This window comes from Gadus morhua, chromosome 16 (genome assembly GCF_902167405.1).
Source record: "Gadus morhua chromosome 16, gadMor3.0, whole genome shotgun sequence".
Classification (NCBI taxonomy): Eukaryota; Metazoa; Chordata; class Actinopteri; order Gadiformes; family Gadidae; genus Gadus; species Gadus morhua.
Window position 1 is genome coordinate 17,322,689 of NC_044063.1, and position 18,013 is coordinate 17,340,701.

The following is an 18,013-nucleotide window of genomic DNA, read 5'->3' on the forward strand; positions in this document are numbered from 1 at the left end:
CCCCTGACTAGTCTGATTTATATGTTTCTTTTCAAAATATTTTCCACGAAAGGAATTGTGTCCACTTCATTTTGCATTCTAGATCTAAACTTCAAAGGGATATGTTCATCTTTCAACACACCATCAGGATCATGTTTACAAATGCATTCTAGTTTTTCACATCACAGGATGTGTGATTTAAGGCCAGTAAAAAGCTTATGTATATGCCCAGTGGTAATGAAACAAACCAACGCTAATAAAGGCTTGGGTATTGTTTTTTTTCTTTTACTAACCAATGTTAAGCAAGAGACTCTTTCTGAACGGAGGACAACAAATGTAAATGTACAGTTCCTCCTCTCTTAGTGTTTTATAGATGAGACCAGCCAATTACAGAACAAGCCTGCAAAGTGCTGATGCCGGTGCTACTAACTGAAAACATGTCTCACTGCCTCAACTCATTTCAATTATTGCCGCCTGGCTCCACAGGGGTCCTGTGAAGTCTCTGCATGGCCAACCTTATGGCAGAACAGCTCACAGCTAATGAAAACCAAGGGCCTCATTTCAAAGGACATTGACACTCCTCTCCCCCCAACCAAAGCCTCACCTGCTCAGTGTATCCCATACAGAATAAGTGGTTTTAAGGCTGCTAAAAGGGGACTGGGAGTCCAGTAAATCCAAGCCATATGGAAGGTTAATGTGTGTCGTGGGAATGTGCATGAACGCTTCAAATACATGCATACATGCATCCATAAATACACACACACATGCATACATGCATGCACACGTGTATATAAATACTTAAACACACGCACACATTTACCAATCTGTGTAAAAACCATCTGGTATAAGTAGACGGAAACAAAGTTCCTCTTTTTGATAAATGCACATTATGTTTGACAACCATTGAGTTGAGCTTTAGTTCAGCACAACCACACACGGTAAATGTGTGTCTGTGTTTTGAAACCCATCTTTGTGTCTGCTTAGTATATTGACATCTCATTATCCCTTTCTCTTCTGACAGTATGGCTTTGTGTAATAGAGAGCCAGCCAGGCAGATTAAACCTCAGTTGTTTGTAGTGGTGACATAATTACTGACCACAGCCCTGTTCCCTGGGGCTGTGATTAACTAAATTCCACCGGCATCTGATGCAATCATGCACATATTGTCCAAAAACATCTATTACTTCTTACTGGTGTAACTTCCCAAATATGTTTTCCCCAGGCTAACTGTTTACATAAAGTGCATTCCAGTACACTCCATTATTAATGCTGGCTGAAGAGCACAGGAAATTCTTCCTACAGTAGGCTCTCACATTCCCTGTTCTCCACCCTCACTAAATCATCTCACTCCTGCTATTCTGTTTCTAATTGGATTTCACTGCCGTTTCTTTTCCAGAGTTCCTTGCCCTTCTCACTTTTTCCTAGCTTCACTTCATGGTAGGAAGGACCTCGGCTTGCTCGTCTCTGATCCGCACAGACGTGAAGGGCAGCTTCGCTACAACGGCTTCACTCGCACCATCTGGTAAGTTGCTTTTTCATGATTTTATTTATATTTTTGTTGAACGGAGCCACCGAGATGATAAAACGCTAACAGTGTCTGTGGGTGGAGGGCATTCCACACCAGAAGATGAGCCAAGTCTGATAACACTCGTTTCTCCAGTTGTGGGTGCTAGTCATGTATATATATCCTAATGGTGGATTATTTATAGGGGGATGGAACGACAAATTTTTAGGAGAAAAGAAAATGGGATGATGTTATAGTAGAGTAGAGCCTGTGAACTATTAAATAGTTTTTTTTTATAAAAACGAATACAATGAAAAAGGTTTGGATATGGATGCAATAAACTTTGCATCAGATCCCAACTTTTTATGTTTGGCCTTTGGACTTGGAGTAATTCTAGTAATATCTCTGGTTATGTATATCATTAAACAAACGGGACCTAGTGTTGAAATAGTCCGAATTAATGTGTTTGTATAACAGTCACACTAACATTAAGTTGAGCAGTAGGATAAACATGCCCATGGTGCAGGGTTGAACATGGGGTCCTGCTCTGCTCTCTAATTAAAAATATGAAACAGTGAGAGTGTATGAACCTCATGGGGAAACAAAGGAGTGGGAGCAGACAGCTGTCTTCCTGGAACGCTGACACAGCGCTCAGACAGCCACCCCTTCCCCCTCTTCTCTCCTGGAAGTTAGGGCCAAAACAGCCTTTTGCTACTTAATACATTTTCTTCTGGACAGATCTTTTGGATATGTTTAAATATGGACGGAGAGTGTGATGTGTAGTTTTCAAATGTCCATAACGACTGTTTTAGTCAACTCCAGATATTTATATTAAATATATTTCCTAGCCCCTGTAATGGCAACTGACTGTCCTGCTCCTTGGCCAGCCCGCCCACGCAGACAGAAGATTTCGTATTGAATACTGGTTGTAACCATAAACTTTGGCTAGTTTGTGACAAGACACACTACTTAGGCTGTCTTCTGATTCCTTTAGCTACTCTGCACTCCATCAAGTGGTTTTTACTTGGTCGTGCAGCACTTAGAAGTGTTGCATTTGCTCCAGTGTTGACTGAATGCTTGAGGAAAGTGTATGTGCTAAATGTTATGGTGATAATAAATAGAGAATTTTTGGTATTTTGTGCTACTGGCCGAGAAATTTTATGTTGTATTGTATTCTATTTTCATGCTCTCTTTTTATATTGTCGATCATTTTCTCAATGTATTTTATTTCATGCCAGGGCAATTTATTCAAGCAATTCAATATACTGCCTTTCTCAAAACATATTTGTACTTGTGTTTCTAAGTGAAGATCTCCCATCTTGCATTTCATTCTATGAGGAATACCTTCCTCATTAACATGACTCTTGGTTAGGGAAAATTATGCAAAAAGTGCACCTGTATTAACTAAAATGAGACCTTCAGAAACCTGATGTAAAAATTCCCCCAGAGGGGTGGGTTTGACTTTAATATAAAAAAAATCAGAGACGAGATAAAGCTATAAATGGAGTAGAGCACTTCTTATGTTTTCCACATACTTCATCCTTGCAAAGTATAAGATTTAAATTAGTCAAGAAAAAAACCTCTTCATAATTATAATTCTATTATCTATCAAAATATATAAAAATGTAACCTCCATCCGATCAGATCTAAACAGCATCTAAAAAGCCCCCTGTGAAAGATGTCTGTCCACAGTTGCTTCCCTAAACATCCCATTGTGAACGTCGGTTGTTTAATGTGTCGTCTTATGTCTTTGCTCAGCAGGATCACTGCGATGACCTCCCCCAGGCTCCTGGCGCTGCTCCTGCTCAACCTCGTCTGTGGCCTGCAGGTGAGCCTCTCGGACCTCCTGGAGGACAACAAGATCCCCCCCAGCCTGTGCACGGGACACCCTGGTATCCCGGGCTCCTCAGGGGTCCACGGGACCCCGGGCCAACCGGGGAGAGACGGTCGGGATGGGAGGGACGCCGCCCCGGCGGAGAAGGGAGAGAAGGGAGACAGGGGACAGCAAGGTGAGCCCTGTGTTCAGTATCATCTGTGTTATTAAAGGTGATACATTAAGCCGCTAGGTGTGAGTGCGATTAGCCGTTGCGATCCGTTTTGAAAATCGGCCTCTTCTGACATCACAAGTGGGCGTGTCCACCTAGACGTATGACGGATAGATGAGCAACGTTTGCTGCAGTCCACTGGGTATGCGGGTAGACTGATCTATCCAACACACGTCTAGGTGGACACGCCCACTTGTGATGTCAGAAGAGGCCGATTTTCAAAACGGCTTGTAATGGCTAATCACACTCGCACCTGGCGTTATGATACGTCACCTTTTAAAAAGAATACAGAAACCGCGTAGATCGTAATTGAAGCCATTAACATGCACTATCATCACAAGAATACAGACACCGCCTCGATCGTAATTGAAGCCATTAACATGCTTTCCCCTGACCTCCAGGGGAGCTGGGAATGAGGGGTATCACCGGAGACAACGGAGACCGTGGGGAAAAGGGGGAGCGGGGGAAGGAAGGAGAGTGCGCCGTCGCTCCCAAATCCGCCTTCACCGCCAAACTCTCCGAGACGGTGGCCACCCCGCTCACGGTGGGCGACGCGGTGCGCTTCGACAAGGTTACGCTCAACGAGCAGGGCGACTTCAACCGAGAGACGGGCCGCTTCACCTGTAAGATCCCCGGGGTCTACTACTTTGCGGTCCACGCCACGGTGTACCGCGCCAGCCTGCAGTTTGACCTGATAAAAAATGGCCACACCATGGCGTCCTACTTTCAGTTTTATGGCAACTGGCCCAAACCGGCCTCACTGTCGGGCGGCACGATGCTCCACCTGATTCCTGGCGACCAGGTTTGGGTCCAGATGGCGTTGGGGGAATACAGCGGCTTCTACTCCAGCAGCAAGACCGACAGCACGTTCACAGGCTTCCTGGTCTACTCTGACTGGAAGAACTCGGCTGTATTCGCATAAAATTGCATTCCATTCTATTTCCACACACCTTGTTTCTCCTAGAACAGTCCCAACACAATCAACCCTTTTGGAGGCCTTTTTTATTTGTTGGTTTGAATGATCAGAGCTGGTATTTGGTAATAATAATAAAAAGGTCAATGTTGCTTGAAGGACTCGGGACAGATAAGGTCTGATCAGGTGCTCTGATTGAGAAGTGACGTTCCCTGCATCATTTGAAAGGCACTACTGATTGTTGAACTGATTGAGTTTGGCAGTGGCATTCAGCCAAGGACTCGTCATTTATGATATAACAAAGTTATACTTTTAATAAAGTAGAAACTTAATATGCAATAGTTGTTTAGTAGCGTTTTGGCCAATGTTCTTCGTAAAATAACCTCGTGTTCGGCCGAACTTGAATGTGGTTTTTCAAATCCTCCTTACTGTGCGTTCACAGCTGTAAAGCGTTTTGATCGATAAACGCCCATTCACTTTCTACTGTGCGTTCACACCAAAAGCTGTAAAGCGTTTTGAGCCATAAACGCCCATTCACTTTCTATTAGACATGAGCGATTAAAGCGATAGGAGCGATAAAACGCTTGAGCGATAGCTTTAAAGCTGTAAATGAGAGTTGAAAACGTACAGTTAGACTTACAATGTTTTACTGGGAGGCGAGACCACTTGTAGGCTTTGGCACATGCATTTAAAGCAAACAGCATTTAAATCAACACGCATTTAAACTTTAAATGCATGTACCTATACATTTTCAAAGGTACATGCATTTAAAGGTACATGCCTTTAAAGGAACATACCGACTTTTTTGAGGAATAAGGTTATGTACCATTTCCCTCAAGGCGCTATAGTGGTGTGACGATTCAGGGACGAAGGGTAAACCACCTCAAAACGTAGCTCTTAAATCACCCTCAATCAAGATATCGTTTTTATATTAACATTAAAGGGATGGTTGACATTGCTACAATATCCTTACTTCGAAGAAGCTAAAATGGTGCATTTAACCTTGACTTAATGGAATAAAAAATGTTTGGATCCATTTAGCAACCGCCCCAAAGCTTCTCCAGAGTAGTTGATATAGTGACTCAAGTCTTATCAATGGACTGGTGCACCACGTGGAGCTTCGAACAGACCACGACATGGTAGCCATCTTAATATTTACTTATTGTTTAACTTTCGTTTTAGCTGAGTTACATCTAACAACAACGTGATTGATATAATTATTATGGATGTCAGCGGACAGCCAAACATGTGGGTTGTAAAAAATATATCTGGGCAAATGAGTAGCCTATCAAAAGAAGATTTGGATTGAGCAAATGCTGTTTCTGTTCGTCTTTTTATCTGTCTGTCTGATATGTTTCTATCGGATGCTTCTCACAGCTCGTGCATCAGACTCAACAGCTCACCAAGATGGTTTTCTCTCTATTCCTTTTTCATTTCGGTGATGACATTAATGCAAGAGGAATGGTGACTCAGTGCTCGGTTACTCTTCAAGTTACAAAATGAGGCATAGATTGACATCTGGCTGCTAAATATCTCATACATATGGAATTGTTTTTTTCCTACTATATTATTCCCTCAAACTAAAAGCTATAAATAAACAATTGTTTACCTAGGACATAAGGGCAGATGGAAAGAAGTAAATCGACTATGCCTGGGCATCGTTCGGCTTTTCCATTAGTTCAGGAACTGTGAGTGTAGTGGGAGAACGGACCGAGCAGACAGTGAAATCACTCTAGACATAACAGCTCGTTGGCGTCTGTCTGGGTAATGGAGGCCAAATATCTTGTTCATTAACATTAAATCATCCTCATTCGTTTTGGTTAAATCAAGGCAAGTGACCTTTCTTCAGAGACATTTCGACTTTATAGTCAGGAGGTCAGCAAAACCACAATGTGGGATTGGGAGCTCTGTGTTTACGTACAGCTCCACTAGAGGGCGCCAAAGTACCGCTGGTTGACAGCCTCTTCATCGACTCTCCCGGGTAAGAGGGCCTCGAGTGTTATAGGCAGGGGCGATCCCAGGTTCTGACTTTTGGGGGGGCTGAACACCAGGAAGCCACAGGGGTCTATGAAGTAAATAAAGTCCTGTTCAAATTTTTTATTCCACAACCTTTATATCTATCTTAATTACTATGCTGTTGTATGACTCTAAGCCAATAGCTGGCAATGTCAGCTAAAAAATGCAGTTCTGAACCACTAAAGTGATGAAAGGAAAAAATACCGTTTGGATGAAGGAATAATCCATGGCTGTGAACTATACAAACAAATTTGAGGTATATTACATTTCCTTTGTGTAAGTTTCACTCAAAAATGACCATATTTTCCCTTTTTTTTATTTACACAGTTACTGAAACACATTGGTACAACATGTACTAGATCAATAATATGAGAAACATACCACTATTTCGGGAGCACTAAATTATGTCACCTTAGTTTCATGGACCAATACAATTTTATAAATTGTATCAACATACATTTTTATTGATGTATGTTTATGCAAAAAAATCAACAAATACAACATGTACTAGCCTAATACTATGATTAACAGACCACTATTTCGGGAGCACTAAACTATCTTGTCCCCCTTTCAGGGACCAATACATTTTTATAAATCTTCTGAAATCTTGTTCTGATGCAAAAAAAAAGGGTGCTAATTTTCAGTAAAAAACAAAAAGCTGGCATTATTTTATCAGCTGAGGGCATTTTGATTGCCATAACAACGTGAGCTAATCAACAAGTAGGCCTACAACATGTTCTAGAACAGTGATTCTCAATAACTTACTGTCATTCCCTCCCTAGGCGCCCTCCCTGATTTGAAATAGCCTGCTATTGAGAACCTGCTAATATTTATTTATTTAGATTAATAAAATTAGCGGAGATAACATCTGCAACAACTTAAAAATATTTCCAACTTCAGTGTATTAACTCAATTTGTAACATTTAAACAAGACTGCTAAGTCTGTGTGAATCTCAAAACAGAGAAACAAGAGCAAATGATTCACTGGGGTTTGCATTTAATTTAAAATATTTTTAAACAGTAAACATTGGTCACTTGTCAGCTTCATCAGCTTATTCCCTTTCAAAAAAAATTATATATGTTCATCTTTCAAGCATGAATAAAGACACCAAGTCCCTATGTCATGACTCTGTAAGATCAAAATTGTTGTAAAACTTCTGACCCTTGGTATTATGTTTATTTAAAATAAAATAAGTAACTTATTAAAATAAATAAATAGATAAGACACTAAGTCCCGTCTGCTGCTCGCGCCCCCCCCCCCCCCCCCCCCCCCCGACACCTTTTATCAACTGAGGGCGTTTTCATGAGTCTCATAGTAATAGAACATGTGGTACTTGTTGATTAGATGTTGATCAGTTGTTCTGGCAATGAATACGCCCTCAGCTGATAAAATAATGCCAGCGTTTTTTCTTAATTGAAAATTAGCACCCATGTCAACTTTTTCTGCTCCTTGCACCTTATCATGCTTATCATGCTACGCAGCATTACAAGCCTCTGCCGACTAAACCATGAAGCAATTCAAAAGGAGGCATACATAGAATCGCCTTGTGGTCAACTGTCATTTAAAACATCTGACAGATTATGTCAAGGTTTTAAAATGAATATTATTATTACCTGGTCATGTTATTACACAGCTGGAAATAGTGGATTTTCTGATAAAGACTAGCTAGCCTTTTTGACAAAACAGCAGAAACTATGTTAGGTGCGCTCGTGCTGCATTTTTGGTTTTGTCAAACAGGAGTCTCCCACCCACAAATCAGAGGTTAGAGATTCCTGCAGGAAGGTTGCGCTCAATTTCACTAGCCCATTTGAGCCTGTTTATTAGTGTACAACATCCATTCTCTCATGCTTGTGTAAAAAAAAAGAGGTTGAATATGAGATTTGAGGACGAACTGATAGGGTGGGCTAAGGCAATTTTTGGGTGGGCTTGAGGCCACCCAAAAGAGGTCTAGCTTCGCCACTGGTTATAGGGATCCTATGATTATGGCTGAACAACATATTCGGAAAAAAAAAAACATCCTGTAAAGCCTCACACTCTAGCAGAGCCATTTACTTTTCAGATAATTTGGGAAGATAATTGAATCCAACCGCTTGTCAGAGATCCCTTTAATTTAATAGGACAGTAGATTACTACCAACAGGTGTTTATATGCTTATGCTTGACAGACTAAGGATGAACTGTTTTGTCACTATTTGAAGAGGATACAAATTGTTATGGTCAGTCACATCACTTCGTAGTGGGTAAGAAAACTAATTGCGGAATATCGTGCACTGGTTTACGTAAGCCTGTAAGAGGTGCACTCGGACCAGGGCTGGGGCTAGGAGTGGCCCATCGGTCGAGAATGGGCACTCTCCCCGGTCCCAAGAAACAAAAGTATGATTGAGGGTATGGCTAACCCCACAACTCATCCTCATCATGGTTTTATTATATATCAGAGCACAATATATCTCAAATGGTAGTTTGTGGTCTTGTCAATGCAATGATTGCTTCTGGGAAATATGCATATCAGCGGTTTATTATTAAGGATTTGGCCCTGTGGCTATAATTGTTATGCACTTTTCAATTATACCTCTGTGCGGTGTAGCCTATATATGTGCGTGTTTGCGGACACAAGTGTGTGTGTGTGTGTGTTGCAACTACGTTTGGCCATTGATATCGTGGTACACAACTGTCACATTCCATAGATGATAGGCCTACTTTTGGGGGATAGATGGATGGATGGGTGGATGGGGGGGGGGGCTTGAACAGTAGCCCATTTCATGGATTAACTACCTCCTCTCTGTGTGAAGGTCAACAACCGGGGGTCTATTAAGGTGCCCTCTGACCTGATGGCTATCATGCCTCTATCCTCCATCCCTCCCCTCTTCTCCCTGGCTCTCTGCTCTCCACTCTCCCGAGCTCTCTGCTCTCCGCCCCCTGCCCCAGCTTTCCACTCTCTGCCATAGCTCTCTGCTCTCCGCTCCCAGCTCTCTGCCCAAGCGCCCAGCTCTCTGCCCAAGCGCTCAGCTCTCTGCCCAAGCGCTCAGCTCTCTGTCCCAGCTCTCTACTATGTCCCAGCTCTCTGTCCCAGCTCTTTGCTCTCTCCCCCAGCTCTCTGTCCCAGCTCTCTGCTCTCTGCCCCAGCTCTCTGCTCTCTGTCCCAGCTCTCTGCTCTCTGCCCCAGCTCTCTGCTCTCTGTCCCAGCTCTCTGCTATGTCCCAGCTCTCTGCTCTCTCCCCCAGCTCTCTGCTCTCTGTCCCAGCTCTCTGCTATGTCCCAGCTCTCTGCTCTCTGTCCCAGCTCTCTGCTCTCTGTCCCAGCTCTCTGCCCCAGCTCGCCGCTCTCTGCCCCAGCTATCTGCTCTCCGCTCTCCCAACACTCCCCTGCTCTCTACGCTCTCCCCAGCTCTCTCCATGCTCCCCTGCTCTCTGCTCTCCCCAGCTCTCTCCATGCTCCCCTGCTCTCTCCTGCTGCCCCAGCTCTTATCATCGGTTGAACCACTGATCACATCACGCCTTTGTAAAGGAGGCTATCTGGATGATCTGGATTATTGTGACCAACCTCCTAATTAGCATTGTGTAGCAATAAGCCTCCTCTGTATTTCTCCTTATCTCTTTTCCTTGCTGTCACTGTGGTAACAGCCTGTTCTTGGCATTCAACTTCTGGTCTCCTAACTGTGGCTGTGCGCTCTGCCAGAGGCATGGGCATAAACTGCAGCATGTGTGTTTGACTTTCAGTGATTTATTTCAAATACACGTCTTATGTTCAATAACAATTAATTTGTCACTATTTAAAAAGATCCATAAGTCAAGCCATAAATCAAAACAAGTGTTGTGAGCATCGGTGCTGGGTTGAAACCGGGAAGCGCCATACTCGAGTGTATGGATATTCTCAACCTCTATTGTTTTTTATTTGTTCACCATTAGCTGACGCTTTGACGACCAGCTGCTTGGGGTTCAATACAGTCTTAGTAATGCACATATAGTAGTTACCAAAACATAGTTATAATTATGGCCACATATCCTTACAAATAGAAGTAATCGAAACATATAGTAACCCAGTCTGAAACAAAGTGCATCTTTCCATGCTCAACTTCTCCCCCCCCCCCCCCCCCCCCCCCCCCCCCCCCTTTCCCACACAGCAACAAGGCAGAATGGGGAATACCGATCTAATCTTCTGTGTGAAAATGATGAGTCATAGAACTGTGGTGGGTGGTGGGTGTGGGTCCAACAATGCAGAGTACCGGATAGCTGAGTGACTGAGTAGGATGAGATGACAATGATAGATAGGTCTGTAGAGGGAAATAAGTAGACAGGTTACCACGAAGCAAAGTGAAAAATGGGTGACAAGACAAATAAATAAAAAAGGGCAGTACTATATCAGTTTCTCGACTTGAGTTTTGTGTGATTTTCCCACACTGCTTCCAACCGAGACCGATTTGGGGTCAAAGGTTAAAGAACGAGTCCCATGGGTATGAACATCTTTACTCTGTTGGCTTCCACTGTCATCGTACTTCCTCTTCTCTGTTAACACGGTCCTAATGTATCCCTTACATATAAACACTGCAGAGTGGCCTCATGGTGTCAGCAGACATTAAACAATCCCTGAACCCACGGCTCTGACATCTCTCTGAGGACAGAGGCTCACATGGATGTCCATCATGGAGTGCAAATTGGTCTTAGGTTGGACGCCAGGATATGCGTTGTGTTACTGATTGAAATTCATTAGTTGGCAAAACTGTGCTGTCCAGAGTGCTGAATTGATTCTCTCTGCCAATATCCTTGACCAGGAATGGGAGATCGACTTCATACAGTTGCCTTGACATCACCCATCTTTCCTTTCTTCCCACCACAAGACTAAATGATCAAACAGAGGTTCAGATGCATGCTATTGCAGGCCATGACTCAGAAACAGGGAACATTAACCACAAACACTGGAGGAGCCGTTTATACACACACACAATTTTCAAGAGTCACAGGGCCGATAAGAGAACCAAATTCTACAATATGTAGCTTTTACCAAGTTTGAAGGAGCGTTATTGCCTGTTTATGTGGGACTAGTATCAAATAAATATATCCAGATATGGACATTCAGAAAGGGACCAAGCATTCAGAAATGTAAACCAAGCTGAAAGGAATGCAAAATGGTTCCTGCAATTCTAACTGATCTCTAGCATCCTGCAATATGAAGAAAAATATATTTTTTGTTAAGATAGTTTATAGAATAGTGTATTTTGTTTATATAATCGATGATACAATAATAGCCATCTCTACACAATGGTTTTTATTATGAACTCAAATCATCTGAGACGGGACCGAACACACTTTACAACAATACATTCATGAGTTGATGCCACATAGTCACGTCAGTTCTCCCAGCAGGCCCACAGGAACTCACTGTGGGCTCCTTTCCAACACAGAAAATGGACGACACTGTCAATTCATGTGAGCAGGGATGGGGTCAAGGTCTTAAGAAATACCTGAGAGAAATACAAGTCTCTAGTCAACAACAAATTGGTCCATTTGGACTTTGAATCCTATCTTTGGCGTATCAAAAAATGGCCGTGCAGTCTAAAAAACGATACAAAAGTGGTGCTGGATAGGGGCAGCAGTAGTGGTTACTTGGTTAGGGTTAATGATAGCATTCTGTGTTTTCAAATAGCATCATATTGTCCATTTATCCTTTCGCTCTGTCACACATAGCCAATTACAAAAATATATATAATTTGTCAAATAAGACAGGAAGGCACATGACACCTCTTTTAATGATTAGACTCTAATAATACTTTTAAGCAAGCAGACCTGTAAAGCATGGTCAACAGAATTACATGTATGGTCCCTTAACAGGAGAAAAAAGTATGTTTTAAAACATTATAATTATTCAATGACTAACCTTTTACTAGCTATCAGATGATGGAAGACTGGAATTAGAAAGAGCAAATTAGAGATTGTATTTGGCAACCACAAGTAGCTCATTTCCTCATAGTGGATTCTTTCAAGTTTATAAACAGGTGTTATTAGGTCCTTAGCAAAGAAAGTACAATGTAGTTGTGTCCATTGGCACATATAGGTCTCAGAGCCATAGCAAAGGATTTGTCTCTTTCTCGTTCAAATGCGTTAAGGCATACTTGTTTCACAGACTATACAAATGTTATGCAACAAAAATGACATTGTATTGGAATTCTTATAGATAGCATTCTGCAACACACTGCTTATCCCTGCACCTTCAGAAACCCTTTTTGCTGCTCTTACAGCAAAGTGAGCACAAGCATCAGATGTTAGTCTAGTATTTGTATAAGCATATAAACACAGTTGCGACCACAACCCAATATCTCTTCTACAATTCACACAACATAAAATGCTTGCAGATCTTGTATTGGCCTGTAGTCTTGAGGCAACGACAAAATCATCAGTAAACAGTCAAAAACAAGAAAGCACACTGTTTGAGTGGTCATTGGTATGTGGTGGATGAACCCCCCCCCCCCAGCCGGGGGCCTGCGAGCCCTCAGAGGTACACATCCATCGTGTTCAGGATCATGTGTCGACACAGCGGGCAGTTCTGTCGGTAGAGGGCCTGCCGAAGCAAGATGTCCGTGCAGCCCCTGCACAGGCAGAGGTGCCTGCAGGGCAGCAGCACCACAGTCTTGCTACAGTCCTGGCAGATCACACACTTCTTCCTCTCCTCCTGCTCCTTGAGCAGACTCAGCAGGTTCTTGGCATGCGGGACTGGGAGGCCCTCCTCTTTACCCGCAGCCCGGAGCTGCTTCAGGGGTCGGACCTTGCTGGAGCTGGGGTAGGCCCGGTCTGGTTGCTCCTGGTCCGGTTGCTCCTGGTAGGGCGCATCTCCTGCACTCCCATCCGGCGGATCCCGCTGCTCCTCTCGAGGGTCCCCGTCGCCGCCCACTCTGGCGTCGATGTTGTTGTTGTTATTGTTGTTCCTCCAAGCTCGCATTCGTAGAGTGAGGCTCAGCCAGCTGCCCTGCTGAGACAGCTGCCTCCAGAGCCACCTCTCCTGCAGGTACAGGCGTCGGAGGAGTCTTTGGGCATGTCTTAGGGCCCCAGGGACATGTCCGGGTACTCTCTGCAGGCTCCGAGTTAGGGTCTGTGCAGCAAGGGATAGTCTTTGCAGGGTCGGGACTGCATTGATATAATGGACAGTCTGTCGCCTGACTTGATGGACCAGCTCTGGGTTAAGGTAGACGGTGGTAGCTACGGCGATAGTGATGGTTAGCAAAAGGCCATAGATGTTCATTATAAAGATACTGATGAAGATCTGTGTCAGTGAGACCAGAAAGTCCAGTACCAGTTTGCATGGCGTCCATAGTAAGGTGGAGGTCCCGACGAGGCTGCTATAGAGGAATGTGATGAGGGTCAGGGTGAGTTCCACAACCTTCTGTAGCGGACTTGAGACCGTGTGCCAAACACTGATGAGAGCAGAGTACATGTTCTGGGTGCAAATAAGCACGTAGTTGACAACCGTGTTAGCAAAATAGACCGTTAGGCTTGCGGCAATACCAAAACATTCCAAAACAAACAGCAAACCCCTGTAGAGATACTCCCTTCCACGGAGGAAGACGTGCATAGAAAGGTAGCCAACCATCTTCAGGCTCTCTAGTAATCCTCCGAGAGCGAGCAGGCAACTTCCGGCCATGTTTACGGTGCCATGGGAGATGAGTGAAGTAGTTTCTGCCATGGATATCAAACAGAGAAGAATCCAATTCCAAAATCCAACGAGAAAGTTCCAAAATAATACAGGTAGGTTGTTTACAAACGTGACGACGGCTAAAACAGACCGCACCACAGTGTGGACGATGACAAAGTTTAAGTCCAAAAGGAAGCTGAGAAAGTCTAAGCATTTTACTACAGAGGAAATTATCAAAGGAAAAATAAGAAAGTTCACTAAAGCCATTGTATCGTCGCTGCAAAACAACTAACCAGATCCAGACTGGCTTGGGCATTAGAAGCAGTCCATGTCTAGTGTTTGTTGGTCAGGTGTTCTTCACAGTATGCTGTTGTATGAAAAAGCAAAGACGTGCAAAGCGAAAAAAAATCGTTGTTTATAATTACGTGGGAATACAGAGATATCTTTTTGCGTTCTGGTCAGCCAGGAGCAGAACGCTCAACGCACACTTACACAGCGGATGTTTATGTTCAAAAAGGACCGACAGGTTTCTCTTAATCCCAGGGTTGTGAATCAAACTGTTCCACTCTCCCGAAAAGGTATCAAACATCATTTTATGCGGCCAATTTTTCAACGAAAAAGATTTGCGTAATCCCGACAATAAACATAAAAATCACAAGAGAACTTCCCACTGTTCAGGGTAGCCGCCATACTTCTTTTGACTATTCGCTGGTCAGCTGACCTCACCACTTCCTGGAAATCACTGCGTGATTTTGGCGCAACCGCATGCGCATACAATCGGTACTATATTGTTAATGATAGTTTAAACTGTAAAGATGAATTGTAAACCAATTAAAAAATAAGAAAAACAAATTTGACGAATACATTTTAAATAGACGATATGTTAAATAATGTACAACAAGGTGTGTGTGTGCGTGTGTGTGTGTGTGTGTGTGTGTGTGTGTGTGTGTGTGTGTGTGTGTGTGTGTGTGTGTGTGTGTGTGTGTGTGTGTGTGTGTGTGTGTGTGTGTGTGTGTGTGTGTGTGTGTGTGTGTGTCCCAATTATCATACTACTACTTACAAATTTAGCATTCTGCAAATAATTAAGAAGTTTGCCAATTTATTTGGTCCATGGAGTGGCGAAGTCACGCCCCTTCCGGTAGGGCTCATGGGACCTATGAGATCGAAAAATATGAATGGGAGTCAATGGAGAGAAAATTATTATTTTCTGGTCCCAGTCTTTATATGCCCTGGATTACACATATGTTGTTTGTGGATTTAAATGATAATTCTTCATGCAAAGAAAACTAAAACATTTCGTGAATCAGTTTGATAATTTTAGGTTTTATGTGAGGCCGCTTTGTGAACTACAGCTCTTCGCTGCTCTCGACGCATATGATATACGTCACCACACCCGCACTTGGAACTCGGCACAGAGATGGCACATAGAGATGGCACGTAACTAAAACCCTCCACATGCCCCGACTTATAGTGGTTTTCACCTCTTTCTATGCTTTTATCCTCGCCTTGAAAAAAAGTGGTGAAGAGGAGCAGAGAGATCGCCATCCCTGTGTCGAGTTCTTTGCATGAAAAATGATCATTTAAATCCACAAACAACATCATGTGTAATCCAGGGCATATAAAGACTGGGAGCAGAAAATAATTATTTTCTCTCCATTGACACCCATTCATATTTTTCGATCTCATAGGTCCCATGAGCTCTACCGGAAGGGGCGTGACTTCGCCACTCTATTGACAATTCCATTGACATTAACTCAATAAGCAGTGACTTGCGTATCCCATTTCCTCACATTGAGACCAACAATAAAGGGGCAAGACGCAAGATTTGTAGTGGATATAAAATTGAATTTCCTTTCCTCCTTGTATTCTATCCTCCACAGCTGAGCCGATCAGCAACAAAGGATGCGATGACATGGCAAAGGGAAGTGTGTGTCTGCTGAGATCAAACGAAATCCTTCACAAATGTGTGGCACAACCTGCCAAGTACAATTTTCTTGAATATTTAATGACTCATTAGGGATGAGGAGTCACTTAAGCAGCTAAAGGTCTTGTGGGTCATTTCATTGTCTTTGTTGCAACGCCTCTTGGGTAGGGTGGTCCATGCAGAAGTCAACTTCCTGTGTTTGTTTTCTCGAGGACCAAATCCTTCCTTTTGCAAAAGCAGATGGTTTGAATGGTTTGCCAATGTCCTCTCCACCTTCTGCAGGCATTTTAATGGACCAACACCCTAAATGTTACGCATACGTTTACAATCCTAATGGAGCTGAAATGGATTCCCTTTACAAGACAATATGGTGTATTGGATGGTGACATGTGTGAATCCCACAGTGATTTCCCACAGTACATGTACATACACATCCTTAGTCTGGGGAATATAGTTGTGTTCTTCTAACCCTATACCTTTTGCATTCTTACATCTTTGCCACCCAAAGCATTTCAGAGTTATTAGTAGCAGTATTCCGTTCATCCTTGCAACACAGTTGGTAAACAAATTTCCAGTTCTTAACTTATTCACAGTTTACATGTGGTTATTTTGTAAGGAACAAAACCTGGGCATCCTACTTTCCCAACATTTATGTCATAGTAAACTGCAGAAGAAGAAACCAGTTGGGGAGAGGCCATGGAAAACAACAGAGGGACTTGTATCTTACCACGGGTAAAAAGTTGCTGAGGACTAATTTGCTAATTCAGGTTTCCCAATGTACCCCATCTCTCCTGGTAACCAAGAAATGTGCCCACATTCACCCGTCCTTTCATGTGCGACTCCAGCCATCCCCCCCAGGTTATTCAGCCATTTTAAGAGCCGAATCCAAACCATTTAACCCTGGCCTTGTTAGTGCCATGCTCTACCGAATTGAGGTACCCAGGAAGGACAGGAAACAACTTTGTCACAGATGGCTTTTGTCCATGAGGACTTCACTGTGCTCATCCTTTAGAGGTCGTTTTTGGTTAGCCAGGCGTTAAGTTTCTATTGCTGCCTCTTCACATCCTGTCCTTATCAATCCCTACCATTTGTCCATTGCTACAGACTGATTGACTTACTGATTTGTCCTTCAACAAGTTCAATGTTAGGTTCCTCTGGCTTAATGTTGGCCAGGGTTCGTGTCCAGCGTACATTACAATCATGTGCTCTATAAAGATGTGTATCTGTGTCTGTATGTATGCATAAGGAGAGGGAGAGAGGGAGAGAAAGAGAGAGAGAAAGAACGAAAGAGAGAGAGAGAGAGAGAACGAGTGAGCGAGAGTGCACAGTGCGTAAGTGACAGACCAGAAGCTTCTATGGGAAAACACAATTCCCAGTTGTACTCCCAGAGCGCGGAGTGGTCAAGACCCCTTAACAAGACCCCAGCATTCCACATGAACCCCCTGGTCGAGAGAGAGAGAGAGAGAGAGAGAGAGAGAGAGAGAGAGAGAGAGAGAGAGAGAGAGAGAGAGAGAGAGAGAGAGAGAGAGAGAGAGAGAGAGAGAGAGAGAGAGAGAGGGTGATGAGATGAGGGCGAGAAGAAAGGTTAGCAGTGTAGTGATAAGAAAGGATGACAGGCTGACTGAGCATGTGTCGTGATGGTTCACAGTAACAGCCCGTGGATGTCCTGGGAACACATTTTTGTCCTCTTGACGTTTTCCTTCCTTCAGTATGACTCAAGGACCTCATTGTCTCCACGCATTAATAGGTAGCCGCTCAGCTTCCTGTTCACATGTTGTCCTGTATGTATGATCTCACTGGGACCAGGTCTGTCACAGTTCACTCCGCTTCCAAACCTTCAAGATAATATGTTCAAAACGTTTAACGTAAAACGATTATTGTCCTTCATTGGGCTCTTTTTGTCAAAAAGTTGTTTCTTTGAACTTTAATTCTCTTAATGCCTATTTCTTTATTCTTGCTGTATATTGTCTAAATGACCCTGGCTGGACAGCCTCTGGCTGGCCATGCCATTG

The 18,013-nt window shown here is 43.3% G+C and overlaps 2 protein-coding genes across 4 annotated transcripts; one reads left to right on the top strand and one right to left on the bottom strand.

The window, feature by feature from the left end:
- Positions 1 to 1,201: 1,201 nt before the first annotated feature.
- c1qtnf5 (C1q and TNF related 5) lies at positions 1,202 to 4,780 on the top strand. 3 transcript variants are annotated; one of them, XM_030382050.1, is made up of 4 exons: positions 1,202 to 1,280; positions 1,376 to 1,501; positions 3,242 to 3,492; positions 3,930 to 4,780. In XM_030382050.1, the coding sequence occupies exons 1-4, from the start codon at positions 1,246 to 1,248 to the stop codon at positions 4,448 to 4,450; spliced, it is 933 nt and encodes a 310-aa protein (XP_030237910.1). In that variant the 5' UTR covers positions 1,202 to 1,245; the 3' UTR covers positions 4,451 to 4,780. The 3 variants fall into 3 exon arrangements, with proteins under 3 accessions (XP_030237910.1, XP_030237911.1, XP_030237912.1); XM_030382051.1 differs by having other exon boundaries at positions 1,205 to 1,280; positions 3,245 to 3,492; XM_030382052.1 differs by lacking the exon at positions 1,202 to 1,280 and having other exon boundaries at positions 1,287 to 1,501; positions 3,245 to 3,492.
- Positions 4,781 to 11,704: 6,924 nt separating this feature from the next.
- rnf26 (ring finger protein 26) lies at positions 11,705 to 14,792 on the bottom strand. Its single transcript, XM_030381591.1, has one exon. The coding sequence runs from the start codon at positions 14,342 to 14,344 to the stop codon at positions 12,941 to 12,943; it is 1,404 nt and encodes a 467-aa protein (XP_030237451.1). The 5' UTR covers positions 14,345 to 14,792; the 3' UTR covers positions 11,705 to 12,940.
- Between the last annotated feature and the right edge of the window lie 3,221 nt (positions 14,793 to 18,013).

Coding starts and splice junctions, on each gene's coding strand:
- c1qtnf5 (XM_030382050.1), top strand. CDS start 1,246: ATGCTGGCTGAAGAGCACAGGAAATTCTTCCTACA. Junction 1,281..1,375: donor CACAGGAAATTCTTCCTACA/GTAGGCTCTCAC, acceptor TTTCTTTTCCAG/AGTTCCTTGCCCTTCTCACT. Junction 1,502..3,241: donor GGCTTCACTCGCACCATCTG/GTAAGTTGCTTT, acceptor GTCTTTGCTCAG/CAGGATCACTGCGATGACCT.
- rnf26 (XM_030381591.1), bottom strand. CDS start 14,344: ATGGCTTTAGTGAACTTTCTTATTTTTCCTTTGATAATTTCCTCTGTA.